General features: G+C 43.8%; 1 protein-coding gene across 1 annotated transcript in view; it reads right to left on the bottom strand.

Annotated features, from left to right (window-relative positions):
• Window positions 1-18,078, bottom strand: part of Prkch (protein kinase C eta) — a 199,651-nt gene that overhangs the window by 124,100 nt on the left and 57,473 nt on the right. The window contains exon 2 of the mRNA XM_036205636.1: window positions 9,066-9,129. Coding sequence (XP_036061529.1) covers window positions 9,066-9,129 — 64 coding nt within the window. The remainder of the gene's footprint in view (window positions 1-9,065; window positions 9,130-18,078) is intronic.

Here is an 18,078-nt window from a genome sequence, read left to right as displayed (position 1 = left end):
CAAATTTAAAGCTAATTTTCAAAAATCTAAGCCGAGAAGTTGTCCTAGGGCTTCAAAGACGACAAAGAAATGCTGTACATCAACTACAAGCCAAGGCAACCGCTTTTCATGTGCAAATGGCAGGCGTGAGAAGCCTTCAAGTGTGAAACCATGGGCTGCAGCTTCGAAGCAACCTCACACCTCATCTGACTTCTCTGTCCATGGGTCACACTGTCTGAGCAGAGCTTCACAATCACACAGCTGTGGTTTGAGACAGGAAACATGAGCTAAATGCTGAGGCAAGAGTAGTGGTTGGAATCTTACCCTGCACTCTAGTGCACTGCCTGCTAGAGAGGTTACCAGCCTCCAGTGTCCTCTCCACACCATCCCTGAGAAACATGTCAGTTCTAAGTAACGAGTCAAAGAGACAGTGATGCAAGATTTTGGCAAATGCAAAAGACACACCCTCCCCCTTTTCCCTAAACAAGCTTCAAATCCACAACTGACAAGTGTGTTGTGAGTCTGGTTTTGGTGTGTCTTTCCTGAGACCCGCACAAAATGGAGTATGTTCACATATGCTTGTTGCTACCAGAGAGGAAACAAGCACTGTGGGACCTCTGTCACTCTATCTTTCTAAAGATACTTCCATCACCATTAATTCTTTTGGTCTACTTGATCAGCTCAGGAAATTCTCCTGAGTCAGAGCCTCACAGCTGCAAACTGTTATGTAACCATTTAGGAGCTGAGCCACCTGTCACTCATGGTGCACGAGAACTTCATGACAGATGGAAAGGAATTCTCCACCACGCTCCTTCCTACCTGCAACATTGACTCACAGCTTAATATGTGGGCACATTAAAAATCTTTCTCAAGTCCTTTAGACTTTTACATTTTTAATGTACCTTTTCATAATACATTAAAAAATGAGAATTAAGAATAAAACAGCCTCCCTCAAAATACCATTCCCCAGCTTCAATTTGTTGAGGAAGACCAGCACATGTATTCAAGGTTAAGGGATCATTTTGATGTCATAGGAGCAACTCAGATTCTGGGTTTTTGTTTCAAAGATAAGTATTTTCTTATTTTATCTTGTTTTACTTTCACTCTCTTGTTAATGGCAACTGCAAAACCATGCAAAATTAAGAAACCCATGTGCAACATGCAATTACTATGCAGATTCAATAATCAATTCACAGGGACTGAGGAGTTGGCTTGGTTGATAAAGTTGATACAGTTCATGATGAAGCCCTGAGTTTGGATCCCAAGCAGCAATCTAAGAAGCCAGGTGTGGTGATGCACACCTGCTGTCCTCAGGGGAGGTAGAAAGAGAACCAGTGGGGTTTACTTGGTAGGTGTAGTCTTACTGAGTTGGTGAGCTCCAGGTTTGACAAGACTAACTTCAAAAAGTAAGGTGATAGAGGAATACACTCAACACTGACCTCTAAACTCTACACACACCACACACACACACACACACACACACACACACACACACACACACTCAATCAATCTATTATCTATCAATCATGATTACCCCTACAGATGTTATAACATTTCATTAGTAAATATGAATTTCTAATAGATGCTCATTCCATCTTAAACAACTACAGTGTCACAATCACACCTAAATAATGTTAACACTTCCATATAATTACCACCTATAAAATGACCCATATATTACACTTGCTTGAAATGTCTCTTTCCTATTATTTTGGCTTTTTTCTTTCAAATTGTGGTCAAAGAAACCAAACCTTCTTCTTTTTAAAATGCCCTCACTATGGACTTTGCTGATTGCATCACTCGGTTGCATCTGAGATCTTTGCTTGTCCTCTGGAACACACAGTTGCATCTGGAAGCCTGGCCAGACTCCAGACCAGTCTCCCTCCTCACTGATGGCATGGGCTTCCATCAGGTGGGATGTCAAGTGGGGTTTTCATGCTGTAGGCCAAACACTTAAGGTTGAGAATCCAAGCCCAGACAAACTCACATTTTCTCCAAATTGTATAACGTCACTGTATTTTCCAATAACATAAAGATACATCAACATCTTCTGGAGCTGTGCTTGAGTAAAGGGACATCATACTTTATTTTTGTTGGTTCCCTTCCAAATAAAGTAGCTACATATTTAATTGGATACATTTCTGTCACTTCCCTTTACTCAACATTCTCTTTGGATGCTCAGCTCTAAGTGAAACCCAGTCCAACACTGTGATAACCATTGGCGCAGCCACAATGCATCATCTAAGGTCTATTAAAATCCAGGTCTGCTTTGCTGCTGCCATAAATCCCAGCTGGATTAGACCATGCGCTCCAGAAATACTTGGCCAAATAGGAAAAGATTGACATAAAACAGCCTTTTCACCATAACAATGCATTCAGCCATGTCCCTGACTCAGCATTAAGGGATTCTGCTCCTCACCCCAGGGGTAATACCTTTCTCAATCATGAGCTGTCTTCTGACCTAGTGACTTCCACAGAGCAATGGTTTCTAGAGATTTTTTAAAAATCTATTTTAATGAAGAAACTACCTTTTATCCCCAATGCAAACACTGCTTTATAAAGTCTTTCATGTTACAATTTGTTCAGTCTTCATTACCAAACATTCTCATGTCGACCTGGGGAATGTTATGCAATCTTAGAGAAACTACCTCAGATACAGTAAGAATTCCAATATTATTATTTCAGTAAGGAGTACGTTAGAAAGATGAGCAGTCAATAAGGAAATCCTCAACAGAGTTTGAGTTGATTTGACACATAATAAGCTAAAGTCTTCAGATGTTGGTGTTCCACAGAGCTACAATGCTGGTCAGGCCTGGCTCTCTACCTCTTCTCACTGGTCCCTCCATCCATGTTTCTGAGTTCCACCTTGCACTTAGAGCTCTCTCCCAGAAGCAACATTTGGCCAAAGTCCAGACTTCCATTTCCAGTTCAACTCGGACATCTCTTCCTGGACTTCTCACAAATACTCCAAACTCCATCTGCCCAAGCCTAAATTCATTATCCTCCAGCTGATGTTTCTACCCTAGCAATGACCCCAGTTAGCATCTGAGCAACTCTGGAGACTCCTTCATCCCTGGTGCTGGGTGGGTTGCCAAGTCCTGTTGCTTTTGATTCTATACATCACTCAATACTACCCATTCCTCTCTATCCATCCCCTCATAGTCCAACTTTGCTCAAGCCCAATAGTTTTCCCTGAGAGTCTCCTAATGGCTCTCTGTATTTTGAGCTCTTGTGATCTAACACTCTCCTGCCAAGCCTTTAAAACAACTGACACCAATTAGATCACGCTCCTTGCTGCTTAAATTCCTCCCCAGGGGCTGAGGAGATGATCAGTTGGTAAAGTGCTTGATGCTCAAACATGAGGAGCTGCATTCCATTCCCATCACCCATGGTTTTTTTTTTTTTTTTTTTTTTTTTTTTTTTTTTTTTAGAAAAAAAAGAAGAAGAAGAAGAAAAAGAAGAAGCCAGATGTACTGGTGCATGCCTGGAATCCCAGAGCTGGAAAGGCAAACAAGAGGATCCCTGGGCCTGCTGGCCAGCCAGCCTCGCTGACTCAATGAGCTCCAGCTTCAGTAAGAAACTATCTCACAAAAGCAACGTGGAGAGTGGTCGAAAAAGGATACCCTATGTCAACCTGTGGCCCCAATATGCATGTACACACACCCACACATGCATCACACACATGTTGCACACACACTGCACATACACAAACAGAATCTTCCCCTGAGACCCCATCATCACTTCCAATTCTAGTGTGTGACTCTGCACTGTACCAACTTCGCACCCTTCAGAGAATGGAAGATGGTTCTGTTTAACAGTCACATTGGCAATGACAAAGGGGACTGTCTTGTCCCAAGTCTCTCTTTATATCTCCCATCAGCACGTCTCCACCTTCAGCATCTCCACCCTCCATGTGTCATGCTGTCTCTGGGGTACTATCTCTGGGATACTAACATCTCTAATATAATATAAGGGAAGCTGCTGGGAGCAAGCCCAAGCCAGAGACATGCTCTTAGAGCCAAGTCTAGGCTCTGGCCACAGCTGTGGTGGGTGCTTTGGCTTGGAGTTGGGGGAGAATAAAGAGGAGAGAAGAAGAACAGAGGAGAGAGAGAGAGAGAGAGAGAGAGAGAGAGAGAGAGAGAGAGAGAGAGAATATGAATCCCATCCTCTGCATTGATGAGAGAAATCCATTCTGAGACAAAAACCACATGAAAGCTCAAACTGAGTCCCAGTCCAGACTCCAAACGAAAAGACAGTGCTCCCATGGAGACAGAGCAGACCTAAGGTTCCTAAAATCAATCCCACACATAGGTGCCACTGCTCTTAAAGTTTCAACATTAAAGTCTATCTGTCATGTATAAAATAAGCTATCGTATCTTCTAAAATATGCAAACACACCCACAGATAGAGTACCAGGACTGCAAGCTCTGTTAGCACAGTGCCATTGGTCCATGAACCCACTGTCTTTGTCATCAGCAACTCTTCATACTCTTACTGGACACAGGGAGAAAGAAGGACTAGTTTAAAGGGAGATATGGTTGCCCAAGATGAACTCAGCCCATCACACGGGGTCAGCGCCAAACAGAATATAATCGCTATGACCTAATAGAACTCATCCCCCAACTAATCTGTCATTTCTTCCTTCTTATCACTAAAGCTTAGAAATAAACACAGAGAGAAGATCAGGTGTTTTCTCACGTCGGCACAATGAAGGAAGATACATCAAGTGGCATCCGTCCAAGAGAGCTAGTGTGGACCTTTAAAACGCCCTGCAATGTCTGCAGCAGCACAGTCAGGCCTGCCATAGCAAGTGTGACCACATGTCACTGGTCCCCTCCAGCAATGCAGGAAGGTGAGACCACACTTTCAGAATCTCACCCACTCCCCTTCCAGCCTCTTTTCTCACTGCTGGGTTTCCATTACGGCTGGTGCATGTAATGCTACATTAATTTTATTCCATGGAGCAAAGAGTAACTTCACTTGCCCCCAGATAAAGCAAAAGAGAATTGCTGAGGACGGACGAAAAAACCTTCAAACTGTAGTGCGGGCAATTTTTGTATGTCTGAGGAGACCAGACTTTCTGCTAAGTTCAGTGCTTTCACATAAGGCCCCATTTAACGGACAGAGCCAACATAGTGCAAACCTTACCACCAAAACCATTTCTCCATATGAGTAAGACTAGCTGGCAGAGAGGAAGGGAGAACACTGCTTCTCAAAGCAACTGGAACCAGTTTGCAAGACATCAACGCCACACATGCAAACAACCTGCATGCTTAAAAAAATCTCATAGGACTTAAACAACGGTAGAAAATCTTATAATGAACTAATCTTCCGACTGAATAATTAAAATATCTGGATAATATTTTTAAAATAGCTACTTGAAAATAGAAGAACCAAAGAACAATCCAAACCAGGCACAAACTCAGAGGGAATCAGACACTCGAGAGAAGGGAACTGCAGGGGGCAAGAGCCCTGTTTGTGTGTCTCTCTAGATTATGCTCCCAAGCTACAAGGGAAGCCACAGTTCTATCAGCTGGAGGCAAAATTCAGGACCACCAGATGACCAGACATGGAGGATATCAGAAACAGGACAGGGCCACAGCCACGATGTCAACCTCTTAAATCCATACATCTTCCTTAACTGTGTATGTACAAGGGAGACTCAAGATGTCCTGAAACTGTGGAAGCTAAAACACTAAAAAGTTAAAGGGACTTAAAATTCTTGGGATTTCCAGTGAATCACCACACTGGCTGTGCTTGGTGAGTTAGCCTTGTGCCCGAGGGCTGTAAAATTGCTCCTGGACTAACTAAAAACGAAACAGTTCCATTCTTGAAAGACTCCATGCCTTTGAGGGGATTGGCCAATGATGTGACTACTGGCTAGAGAAAAAAAGAAAAAAAAAGGAGGAGGAGGAATCCAAGAAGGCCTGTATAGGACATTCTCAGTAAGAAAAGGCACTGGCCAGAATTTTATAGCCACTCATGGTTTAGAAAAAATAAAGGAGCGAAAAGATAGACAAGAATTAGAAAGGGCTTCATTTTGAGCAAGTCGGCCTGTGATATATCTAAAGCACCAGCTAAAGAGCCTGGTGCTTAAAGATTTGCCATCTTAAGAAAAGGGACATACAATTACGATGGTGCATGCCTATAACTCCAGCTATTTGTCAGGCTGAGGCAGGAGGATGGCAAGTTCTTCCTCCTTAGAATGGGTAGGTCTGAGACAAGGCCGCAGTGAACTGGGGATACACTGAGGCATTTAAAAGGGCATAAACATGTAACTTGAGTTTGTTCACAGATGATGTGGATACTACACAAGCACACACAAACACAGCTATTAGAAGCAGTGTAAATTTAGTAATAAGGCCACAGCATATAAAGCCAATGTCCCCTCCCCAAAAACCATTTCTATACACCATTTTTAAAACAAAATCCCCAAAACTCCATTTCCAACGTCACGAACCTTGACATAGGTAGCAATAAAAAAATGTTTTAAAGCATGAGCAAGCTCTATATCGAAAATTATATAATACTAATCATTCTAATTATACTGCTGAGCAACATTCAAAGCCATCACGTGGAGAGGCGTACCGTGTTCATTGACTCGAAGACACTTACAATGAGTGAGCTGCCAATCTGCTCACATTGATCTAGAGAGCCAACCCAATTTCATTTCTAAGTCCAGAAGGCTCATCATGTGGAAACGATAAGCTGATACTAAAGTGGACTTCAAAATTCAAAATACTGAGGATAGCTAACACAACCTTAAGTAGGACGCAAACAGGGGCACAGCTAGGGTCCTCACAGCGCTTAAGCTTGAGTCTTACTACCAACTGACGTTGAAGAGGGCAGTGTGGTATCAGCCAACCATGACCAAACAGATCAACAGAACAGAAAACCCAGAAACAGACCCACCCATGTGAGCACTTGATTTTCAACACAAGTTCTGTGGCTGCTCAGTGGCAATGGGAAGCTTTGACTACACGTGGTTCTGTAGTAACACATTCGTGTCTGTGAAGATGCTCTGAATTCCGGTTACATCATGGACATTAAGATGACACATGGACTGTAACGTAAAAGTGAAAACGCAAGATTCCAGAATAAAACACGTGACTATCTCGGCGAACCCCCCACCCCCCACGATAGACCTTGTAAAGAAGACACAAAATATACAAATTACAGAAGATGATGCTGACGCATAGAGATTTGCTGTAACTAAAAACTTCCAAATTCTAAAAAAATAAAATAAAAACCTAAATTAAAAGCTTGGCAGGTTGAGGCAGACAGATGACAAGTTTGAAGGCTTACCTGGGCAACTTAGTAAGATCCTATCTCAAAAAGAGAAGTTAAAAGAAGTCTAAGTACCAAGCGGTGGTGGCGCATGCCTTTAATCCCAGCACTCGAGAGGCAGAGCCAGGAGGATCTCTGTGAGTTCGAGGCCAGCCTGGTCTACAGAACAAGATCCAGGACAGACACCAAAACTAACACAGAGAAACCCTGCCTTGAAAAACAAAACAAAACAAAACAAAATGTCTAAGCATGAGCAGAGTGTAGGTCACTTGCAGAGCACACACAAGACCCTGATGCCAATCCCCAGCAGGGAGACAAGCAGGGATGCACAGGGAGACTGGGAAAAACACCTGTCATATGTATTTACACAGAGGCCTCCCGTTAAGAATACAAAAGAACTCCCATAAATTGTGGTAAAAAGGCATTTTCATCTAACTTGGGGCTGGGGGTTTCCTCCATGGTGGAGTGCTCTAGAGAGCAAACATGAGGCCCTGACTTTAATCCTCAGCATAAAGGAACAATCATAAACAGTTCACAATGTTTGGAGAACAGGGCAGAAGATTTAAAGGAACACATCTATTAAAGAAACATAAATGGCAGAGGAGCCCACGAGAAAGTTCTCCACTTCAGTAGCACGTGTATTTCAACCACAAAGCAGCAGTTCCCATCCACCAGAGCATTGAAGGTCAAAAAGAGTGATCACACCAAGTGTTAGGAAGAGCATGGAGGGCCTAGAACACTCATAGGCTGCTAGTGAGGCTGTAAGAAAATAGGACCACTTCAGACAACCATCTTGAGACTCATAAAACTAAAGGCATACCGACGCTAAGACTTAGCAAGTCTGCTCTTATCAACTTACCTAAAAGCAATGAAAGTGTGCATTCACAAAACTTAAGTTCAAGGATGCTTACAGAAGCACTATTCATAATAGATAATGACAGGGAAACCCCCAAGGTCTGAACAAACGGGTACTGGAGTTATGTAATGAAATATTATTATCAATAAAGATGAAAATGAATCCTTCAGAAATGATGATAAGCAAAAGAATCTAGACCTCCCCCCCAAAATGACATGCTATACAATTCCATTTACACAAACTTCTAGAATGGGCAAAAACACTCCACAGGAGTGAGAAAGCATTATAGTTATCACCCTGGGCAGCAGGAGTAGCCAATAGAAAGCATAAGGGAACCTTCAGAAAAGCAGGGAGGTTCTGCATCTTCCATTGCAGAGCTGATTTACTGGGTTATTTACTGAATTATTTGAAAGATCAAGTTACCCACATTGGATCTTTCACTTCACCATCCATAATTTTTGCCTTGATTTTCAAAATTGGTTTTTGGTTACAAGGGACAGTTTGGTAGCATCAACTAAAGCACAGGATCTCTTGAGGGACACAAATGAAGCGGAGATCATGACAAAGAGAACATGATCCTCAAATTTCTTTTAGAGACAAACTAAAACCTGGCACAAAACCAGAACTCTGAAGTAGAATTTAATAGGCATGACTCAGAAGAAACAAAACAATCCTGCAGTTCAGCTAGGAGATGACGGCTAAGAACAAAAGCCGGTGAGTGCGAGAACAAAACCCAAGACTGACAGTTCTACAAAAGACATTGAACTTGACAATCTGAATGTGTGGACTTCTGGGCAAGAGAGTTCAGAGAGCCCAAGTTATACTGGAGGTTTTAAAGCATCCTTCCAGAACTGCTCCTGCTATAATTTCCATCGATAGACATTCCTCTTATTATGGACTGAAACTACACATGCCCCGGAAACCACTCAAAACTCATTCTTACCTTCAGTGAAACTCCCTGTTAGGGTTATTACCACAAACACTTTCCCCTCGGGCTCCAGATCCACCTAGAAAGAGAAAAAAAGAACAGAGCATATATTTTAATATTGAATTGCTTTTTGTGCATCTTAAATAATTCTTTACAGAGAGGCCTAATGGCATAAATCACAGCCACAAACTGAATCTAAATCTTTCACTGCACAATAGAGACAAAGAAATAAGTGGAATCTTGAGAAACAATGGAGCTTGGAAATCAACAATCTACTGAGAGCTTCCTCTTGAATTGCCTTCTGTCCCTCACCTGCATCGCTGGATGCACAAGAGCAAGCATGCATTTGCTTCTTGCTTTGGAGCCCCCACATCTTATACACATCTCCAGTAGGAGCAATTAAACCACATTGCAAGTAAGTGAGCTAGAGGAACAATGGTAACTTAGATGGAGTTGAGGAAATGTGGCTTAGTCAACTCCAAAGGCCTAGTTTTAGGAAGTAAAATGTCTGAAGAGTCTTCATCTGTTTTGACCAGTATAGTCCATGACAAGGATTAGTTACTTTTTGACTGCTCAACAACCATTGAGGTTATCTATCAGCTGAGACATTAAGACTGTATTCTAAAGACCCTTACACAGCAGGGCACCCAGGATGGAACCATGCCCTGCAGACCTGCTGTATCTCCATATCCCTGAGCTGGTATGCTCTGACCTCTTCTTTCAAGATGCTAAACTCACTGTCCACCCACATTTTAAAACCCTGCAGCATGAGATGCTTGTAGATTAAAATGTGTGCATTTATAAATGTCCTCAAATCTGAATGTGTCACCCAGATACCTAGGAGATTAAGGATAACACTGAAGATCACTGACCTCCATTTATTAACAGTAGCATGCCAGCTAAACATTTTCATTCTCACAATCCTATTCAAGCTGGAGTAGTACCTACTTTTTAGGAGTAGCTCTGTGCAACATTTTTTGGCCTCCTGAAGTTAATTTAGCCCCCTTTGAAGATACCTTAAAATTTATGAATCTGAATGTAGCCATTATGAGACCATTAGCTCTGCTCCTTGTGAGCTGCCTGTTTTTTCTTTATGGTTCTTAGTTGTTCTCTTGCAGAGCTGCCAGCTGAAGTCATGCTGGAATCAAGAATAGGGGGCCTTGGCGGTTTGTGTTCCTGAAGTTTTGTCCATGCCAATGGATACCCACACGCTCCAGAAGAGAATTTGACATCGCTGCTGCCATTGTTGCTGTTATAACAGCAACAACCACCTCTACTACTGTTTCTGGGATTGCCATTTCATAATTGGTTACTACAGCTAGCACAGCGGAGACCCTGGCAGCAAAAGTAGTGCCACAGTTAATTAATCTTTCATTCTATTGGGCATGACAAATTTAAATCAATAGTTATATACATTTCAATTGGCTTTGAAAGTTATAACTTACAAACTCAAGTTCCATTTGCTCTTGGGATACCATCTTACAAGGTCTCCAATTTGCAGTAAGGCTCATTAAGGAAGGGAATGGCTCAGTTGCCTTTAGCCTACTGGCCATGGGTGGGTTAAGACTTCTGTTGGTCTTTTCTGTGACTAACACACAGATTGCAAGCCCAGAGCCACTTAGAGATCTTTGGCAACAGTTAACTCTGAAGCTCTCACACAATTGAGCCTGTATGATAATGAGTATTCAGAGGCAGGTAATGCCTTGGGGGTGCTCGCCAACCTAAGACAGAACTCCTGTGTGGCCTGGACAGGTGTCTCCATGACGGGTAAGGTGACCTGCTGACGTCCCACACAACCTAAGTCAGAAGCTCATTTTTTTAGTAAAAGGGGGGGGAACCTATAGGTCCCTGGCCTCCATTTTGTGTAACTGTTGCCTTGCTTGCTGAACTTGACCTTGATATCCCCCCTATACTAATTCCCTGTGAGATTCCACTCTCCTGAATGCTTAAGGGAAGCTCCTTGTCTGTGTATCCAGCATATTGGGCATTAACAGCTTAGATGCAAGATTGTAAAACATCAGAAGCAGGGTTGGGGATTTAGCTCAGTGGTAGAGTGCTGGCCTAGCAAGTGCAAGGCTTGGGGTTCAATCCTCAGCTCAAAAAAAACATCAGAAATGAACTTCTGCCCTCCAGGGTTCTCCATTGTGCTGTAAGCCTGTATTTAAGACCTCCTGTAATAAACAGCATTCAGCATTCAAGAAGAAGAAGAAGAAGAAGAAGAAGAAGAAGAAGAAGAAGAAGAAGAAGAAGAAGAAGAAGAAGAAGAAGTCAAGATCATGATGGGGAAACCCACAGAGACAGCTGACTGGTGCTAGTTGGAGCTCACTGACTCTGGACTGACAGCTTGGGAACCTGCATGGGACCGACCTAGGCCCTCTGAGTGTGGGTGACAGTTGTGTGGCTTGATCTGTTTGTGGGGTCCCTGGCAACAGGACCAGGACATATCCCAGGTGCATGAACTGGCTTTTTGGAGCCCATTCCCTGTGGTGGGATACCTTGCTCAGCCTTGATACAATGGGGAGGGCTAGGCTCTCCTTCAATTTGGTATGCCAGACTTTGTTGACTACCGTGGGAGGCCTTACCCACTCTGAGGAACGGATGGGGGCAGAGTGAGAGGGAGGTGAGGAGGCGGGAAAAGGGGAGGGAGGGGAGACTGGGGTTGGTATGTAAAATGGAAAAAGTTTTAATAAATAAATATATTTTTAAAAAAAAGAAAAAGAGAAAAAAAACAAATGTCCTCAAATCCTTCTCATTCAGCTCATGGCTCCACTTCTGCCTTTGGCCTTTCCCCTACAAGAACAAAGTCCAGCTAAGTATAGACATGATGAACTCTGGGGGCAGAACAAGCACTTTAAATAAGCTGCAAATTGCATGATACAACAGAGGACCCCTGCACTGGAGGACCTGTCTGATTCTACTGCGGATGGCAGTGGAGTGGCCCCATCCTCCACCAATGTCCCTGTTCTCTGAGAGTTCACATGAGGCATTTCTGGCCCAGCTTTCATCACAGAATTTAACTGTGCTACTCATTGCTTTAATTGTATCTACAGGTAAACAAAGACCCCTCAATGTGCACTGGTCTTTGCTAAGTCACTACCTTACATCACACTCCAATTAGATACTTCTCACAATACAACATGACCACATTTTACTCCCTGAAGGCTTTTACCTCTGGACTGTGGCAGCCAGTTCTTAAACTCTGCCTTTTTCTGCATGGAATCTGTGCCCAGTGAGATTACCATACTGTCAATCACTTCCATGCTCAACTCAACCTGCCTGCATCATGATGAACACTACCTTACAATGTCATGTTAACTACCTTGTGGGCTTCTAGTGAGTCCTTCTGAAAATAACTGTCTCTGGAGAGATGACTACACAGGATGTCAATGTCTAATTGTCTCCACTCTCTGCCTTGACTTGTTTCAAGTCAAAAAGATGTTATTTTTAAAAGCCACTCCCTCACCTTCAGCAAAAAGGCCTGACAAAGACCGTGTACACACACTCAACCCCACAGCACAATCTGCTATGAGTGTTGGTGCAGCCACTGATAGCCCGAGGACCGACAGACTGCCAGGCCACCTCTGCCACCCTACACTCACAACCAGCATGTGAGCCTTTGCCAACAACACCCAGAGGACCCACAAAGATGGCCACTTCATCCCCACAGGCTAGGAGCTCTCTGATGGATGTCAGGAGACCACACCACCTAGAGTCAGGCGCTTACACACAGAGAACGGGCTTGCCTCCTCATTTTTCCCCTGCATTATCGTCATCATGAGAGCCCAGAGTCAAGCCCCATCTTCAAGCCTTGTCTGTCTGAAGCAGAAGTGCTGGGACAGGGGACCTAAGCACAGGGTTTCAAACTGTAGGCCAAGGCTTAATCATAGGGATGGGAAAACAAGTTAGTAGATTGTACATAGCAGGGATTTGTAAACAGAATCAGACATAACAGAAAATGTAAACACAGCAAGTGTTAAGGAAAAGCACTATTTTGTAAAACTTTGTGTACACGTTTCTCTGTGTGTACAAGTGTGCACAAGGGTATACATGCAAACTTGTATATGTGGAGGTTAGAGATCAACATGGGGAGTCTTCCTGCTCTCTACTGTATGTTTGAAGACACAGTCTCACACTGAACATGGAGCTCATACCTGGCCAATGAGCTCCAAGAACCTATTTGTTTCTGCCTTGTACACATGTACGACAACTTTCATGTGGTGCTGAGAGTCCTAAGTTCAGGCCCTCATATTTGTGAACCAGGTACTTTGAGGATTAAAACATCTCCCCAGGCCTCAATTTCATGGAATTTTTGTTTGCGCTTTGATATGCATGTAGGAGTGTACAGGGTTTTAACGTAAAGATGCACTCTTTACTGTGTCATAAAGAAACTTGAGGTCTTGGAGCTGGTAAGATAGACTGGCCATTGTCACTTGCTCACAGTATTTGCTTTGACATCCCCCTGGAGAGCTGATCAACATCAACAACAGGACTGTTTTATTCCTGGACTTTGCAGGAAGCTCTATGAGCAAAAATGTAACGAGATCAATGATTTCCACACGCTGACTCCAGTTCTGCCCTCCCCAGTTCTAGTGGAAACTGTCTCTCCATTCAGACTGCAATTCCTAGAGCAGCTCTGGACCTTTGGTTCAGCTAGGACCCTACCCCAATTACAGGGTGCACTGGTGACCTAGGATTAGTTCATCAGAGCACAAGTCCCTACAACCATAGTGACAAACTGTGATGTAGCAATGTCAACTTGACAAGATTGAGAATCACTGAGGAGACCAAACATCTGTGAGGCACTGTCTAGACTAGGATAACCAAGGTAGGAAGGCCCACCATCCATGTGGGCAGTACCATTGCTGTGGATATTACTCTGTATGCTGTGAATGTGTTGCTCTGATTGGTTAATAAATAAAGTGCTGACTGGCCAGTAGCCAGGCAGGAAGTATAGGCAGGATAAAGGGAGAGGAGAATTCTGGGTACAGGAAGGCTGAGTCAGGAGACGCTGCCAGCCACCGCCATGACAAGCAAGATGTAAAGGACCGGTAAGCCATGAGCCACGTGGCAAGGTATAGATTTATAGGAATGGGTTAATTTAAGATGTAAGATCTAGCTAGCAAGAAGCCTGAGCCATTAGGCCATACAGTTTTAATTAATATAAGTCTCTGTGTGTTCATTTGGGTCTGAGCAGCTGTGGGACTGCAAGGACGCAAGCACGCCAGAGCTGGGTGGGCACAGGAAAACTTTCAGTTACAAATGGCACCCAACATGGGGCTTGAACCCCATGACCCTGAGATTAAGAGTCTCATGCTCTACTGACTGAGCTAGCCATTCCCTTGGCTGGTGTCCTGGACCAAAGGTAAGAGGAAAAAGCAAGCTGAGCACAGATATTCATCACTTCAGGCCCCTTGACTGCAGACAGAATGGGTCAGGCTGCTTCAAGTTTCTGCTGCCATGAATTCCCCAACATGATGGACTGTGGACCAAAATACCCTCTTCTTTCTCTAAGTTGCTTCTGTCAAGTATTCTACAAGAGCAATATGTAACTAATACATCAGCCTAGAATGGACACCGTCCCTGTCTGGCTATCAACGCAATGTAGCTCTCTCCTCTTGGTTACTGCTTGTTCATGTTTGGGCATGAAATTTAAGTAGATCCAACTAGGAATTCTAGAAGAAAGAGTCAATGTCTCACTTCCTGCTTAACTTCACTCTAGGACATCAACTTTGAAGTATCTAGCACCCTTGATATCACACAAAACTAGAGGATGAGGCAAAGAGGAGAGAGCTGAGACATAGAAGGAGACCAAGTTGTAATACTATTCCAACCCGTGGCTCCTGTCATGCTCTCGTCTTCTTGAGTTTTCACTTATTTGAGCTCATAAACCCCTCTTTCACTATCCAGCCACTTTGAATAGGGTTTTCTATCACTCACACCCAAAAGTCTTACTCACATCCTAAGAAAAAGAGAAGACACCAAAAATGTAACTAATGCATCCCTCCTGCATGCTATCTCTTATACTGTGATGCTCTGCCTCGCTCCATCGTTTAAATAGCTCTTCCAGCCTCATCTCATCCTCCTGTCAAATCCAACAACGGGTCCATCATCGTCATCCACACACAAGCATGTTCATCACAGCTGATTTCTCAGTAGCATTTGATCTTGTTGACAGTTTTCTTCCAGAATCTGTCTCAGGACCACCGCTTCTGGACATCACACTTTCATGGCCCTCCTCACTCTCCTTTAGTTTTCCCAAGCTCCTGTAACACACTATCTCATACTTTCTGTCTCTCTGTCTGTCTCTTTCTCTTTCTTTTCCATATGATCTCACTAGAATTGTTGTTGTTGGTGATGTTTCTAATGACCACTCTGACTGGAGTGAGATGACATTTCACTGTGGCTTTGATTTGTATGTCTTCAGTGGCACTGTGTATTTTGGTCCTTTGAAAGACATATGGAGGTTGTATCCACAGAAATCCATGTTGCTTTAATACCTCCCTGCCCTAGCGCATCCTCTGCATCTGTCTGGGAGCAATGCCAGAAGACAATTAGACCCTGGAGCTAGATATGTCCTCTCTAGTCTGCAACCCTGTGTAAGTCATTCAACATCTCTGAGAGACACGGAGAAGTGTTAAATACACAGACACCAAGACCCTACCAACAATCCACAGACTGAATTAACTGGGGAAAATGGGTGGCGGAGGGGGTGGGATGGGGAACTGATGCTTTTCAAAGTTCCTGAAGGCTCTGACACAGTCAGATCTTGAACCATCACCTGGGAATCCAGAGTTAGGTGATCTCTGAGAACTTTAATGGCTCTGATTCCATGCTTGCCTGAGTTTCCAGTTACCACAGAATCACCGAATCTGCCATTCTTGTAACCTCCAAAACTGAACATCTTGGAGCCTCTCTAGCTCAGCATATCCTGCAAATCTGTCTTTTCAACCTCTGCAGCATTGGAGCATCCCATTCCCACAGGATTCTTTGTCTTCCAGATGTGAGTACCCTCCTCAAAGCACACACAAAGCAAGCAAAGAATGTCTTCATCTGGCTATCCAAGGACCCTTTCCCAAGTGCCTCTCTCAGCATCCCCCATCCTTCCAGGGGCCTTCAGAATACAACAGCCTCCTCCACACATGGGCTGTCATTGGTGTGCCTCTCACTAACCTTCCCAAACTTCTCTTTGCAAATTCCATCCTGTGAACCTGCTCTTCAAGTCACACCTGTCCCCTCCATCCATTATACAGCCACACCTCAGCTCCTTTGAGACTTGGGAAGCCTCTGTTTCTTCATATCACCTAATCATGCATTCATACCTTCACAGGATGCCTCCCAGCATGGCACCACTGCCAGATGCTCAGGATTTCCCAGAGTAAGGTTGGTTGTAAGTGGGATGGCCCACCAGGCCCACCTGTAGAGGAGGAAAGCATCCAGGAGCAGGGGAGAGGCATGGCTGTCAGGTTCCCTGACAGACCCTGATACCCACATGGATCCCACCAATCTTAAATTCTGATCTCTACTGCTATCTTAACGGCCATTCCTATTCTTGAATAATTACTAAATTTCCATACACCTGTATCTCAGCCCTTGCTAGAAGTTGGCTCCATTCAGGGAGCTCCTGACACTTTGTTCTCCCAGAAGCACAGCAGAATTCTTGGAAGCATGTACCTACTCAACAAATACAGATTGGTTTGGTGTAGTGAGCTCAAAAGGAAGGTCACTTGACCTCACCTATAAAATAGGAATGATGGTAGTTATTGCAAGATAAAACACAGAGCTTTATTTAAAAAAAAAAAAAAAAGCAACAGGGTCAATTAGGTGGCTCGGAGGGCAAAGGCACTTGACCAAGCCTAACAATATGAATTTGGTCCCTGGACTCCACACAGTAGAAGAAGAGTATGCCAACTCCTGCAAACAGTTGTCTCCTACCTCTACACCTGCACCGTGACACACACACACACACACACACACACACACACACACACACACACATCATGAGAGACAGAGAGACAGAGACGGAGACAGAGAGACAGAGAGAAAGATGCATGCATACACATAGGCACGCACACACGTACGCACTCCACTCCCAAACAAATGAACAAATGTAAAAAAATAATAACAATGACAATACTCAGACATACCAGGGTATAAGGCCCACCACTTAGTTAATTACACTCAGCCAGCATCCCACCCCTACACTCTTAGCCAAAGTCTGTGCCCACAGTGGCATCCCCTGGCAGAAGTCGTACGAGTTGCTCTCATCCCTGGCTCAACAACCTCCACAAGGTCTTCTCTAGAACCCTCCTAGCATCAGTGCTCCATGATTATAAACAGGCTTGACTAAAAAGCCTGTGCACACGACTCCAGGGAAACACTCATTTAATTAACCGATAATAGCTTATAATCATTTCCTTTCACAAAAGGCATTAGAATTGATCACAGGCAGGAAACCGCCATCTCCTCAATATCCATCTCAGCCTGGATTAAGCAGAGGAATCTGGCATATTCAAAGGGGAAAGGCTTTGATCTGAGCAAAAGGTGTACGGTGCCTGCAGGCTGCATGAGAGATGTCTACGAGAAGAAGGTCCATATGCCTCAAATTACGGGCTAGGTGGCCCTTTTTACTGCTTTTTAAAATTCTTGCAAGAATAGCAAAGGAACCTGAGACCATGGTAAAGCATCTCATCGTTCCCCTAAAACTAAACCATCAGCTTATGATGAGAGCGTCAATTCTTACAGGACTGTATCAGGGACCCATAGGAGATGGGACTCCTGTGTTCTCTGATAAAACAGAACAGCTTCTTCTTGAACTTCACCAATGTGCTGAGTCCTTACGAAATCCCTGACCACCATCATCTCTCACCTTCACCATCTGCAGGCTAAGTGCCACCGTGGCCATTAAACAAATGGAAAGATGGAGATACTATGGCGTTCCAGAACTAGCCACGGTCACACAAGCACAGAAGGTCACATCAAGATTTAAATCCTGGAGAGATCCCCCACTGCTGTCTCACCAGCCTCCCTC

This window comes from Onychomys torridus, chromosome 14 (genome assembly GCF_903995425.1).
Source record: "Onychomys torridus chromosome 14, mOncTor1.1, whole genome shotgun sequence".
In the NCBI taxonomy this organism is placed as follows: domain Eukaryota; kingdom Metazoa; phylum Chordata; class Mammalia; order Rodentia; family Cricetidae; genus Onychomys; species Onychomys torridus.
This window is presented reverse-complemented; position numbering and strand designations above follow the sequence as displayed.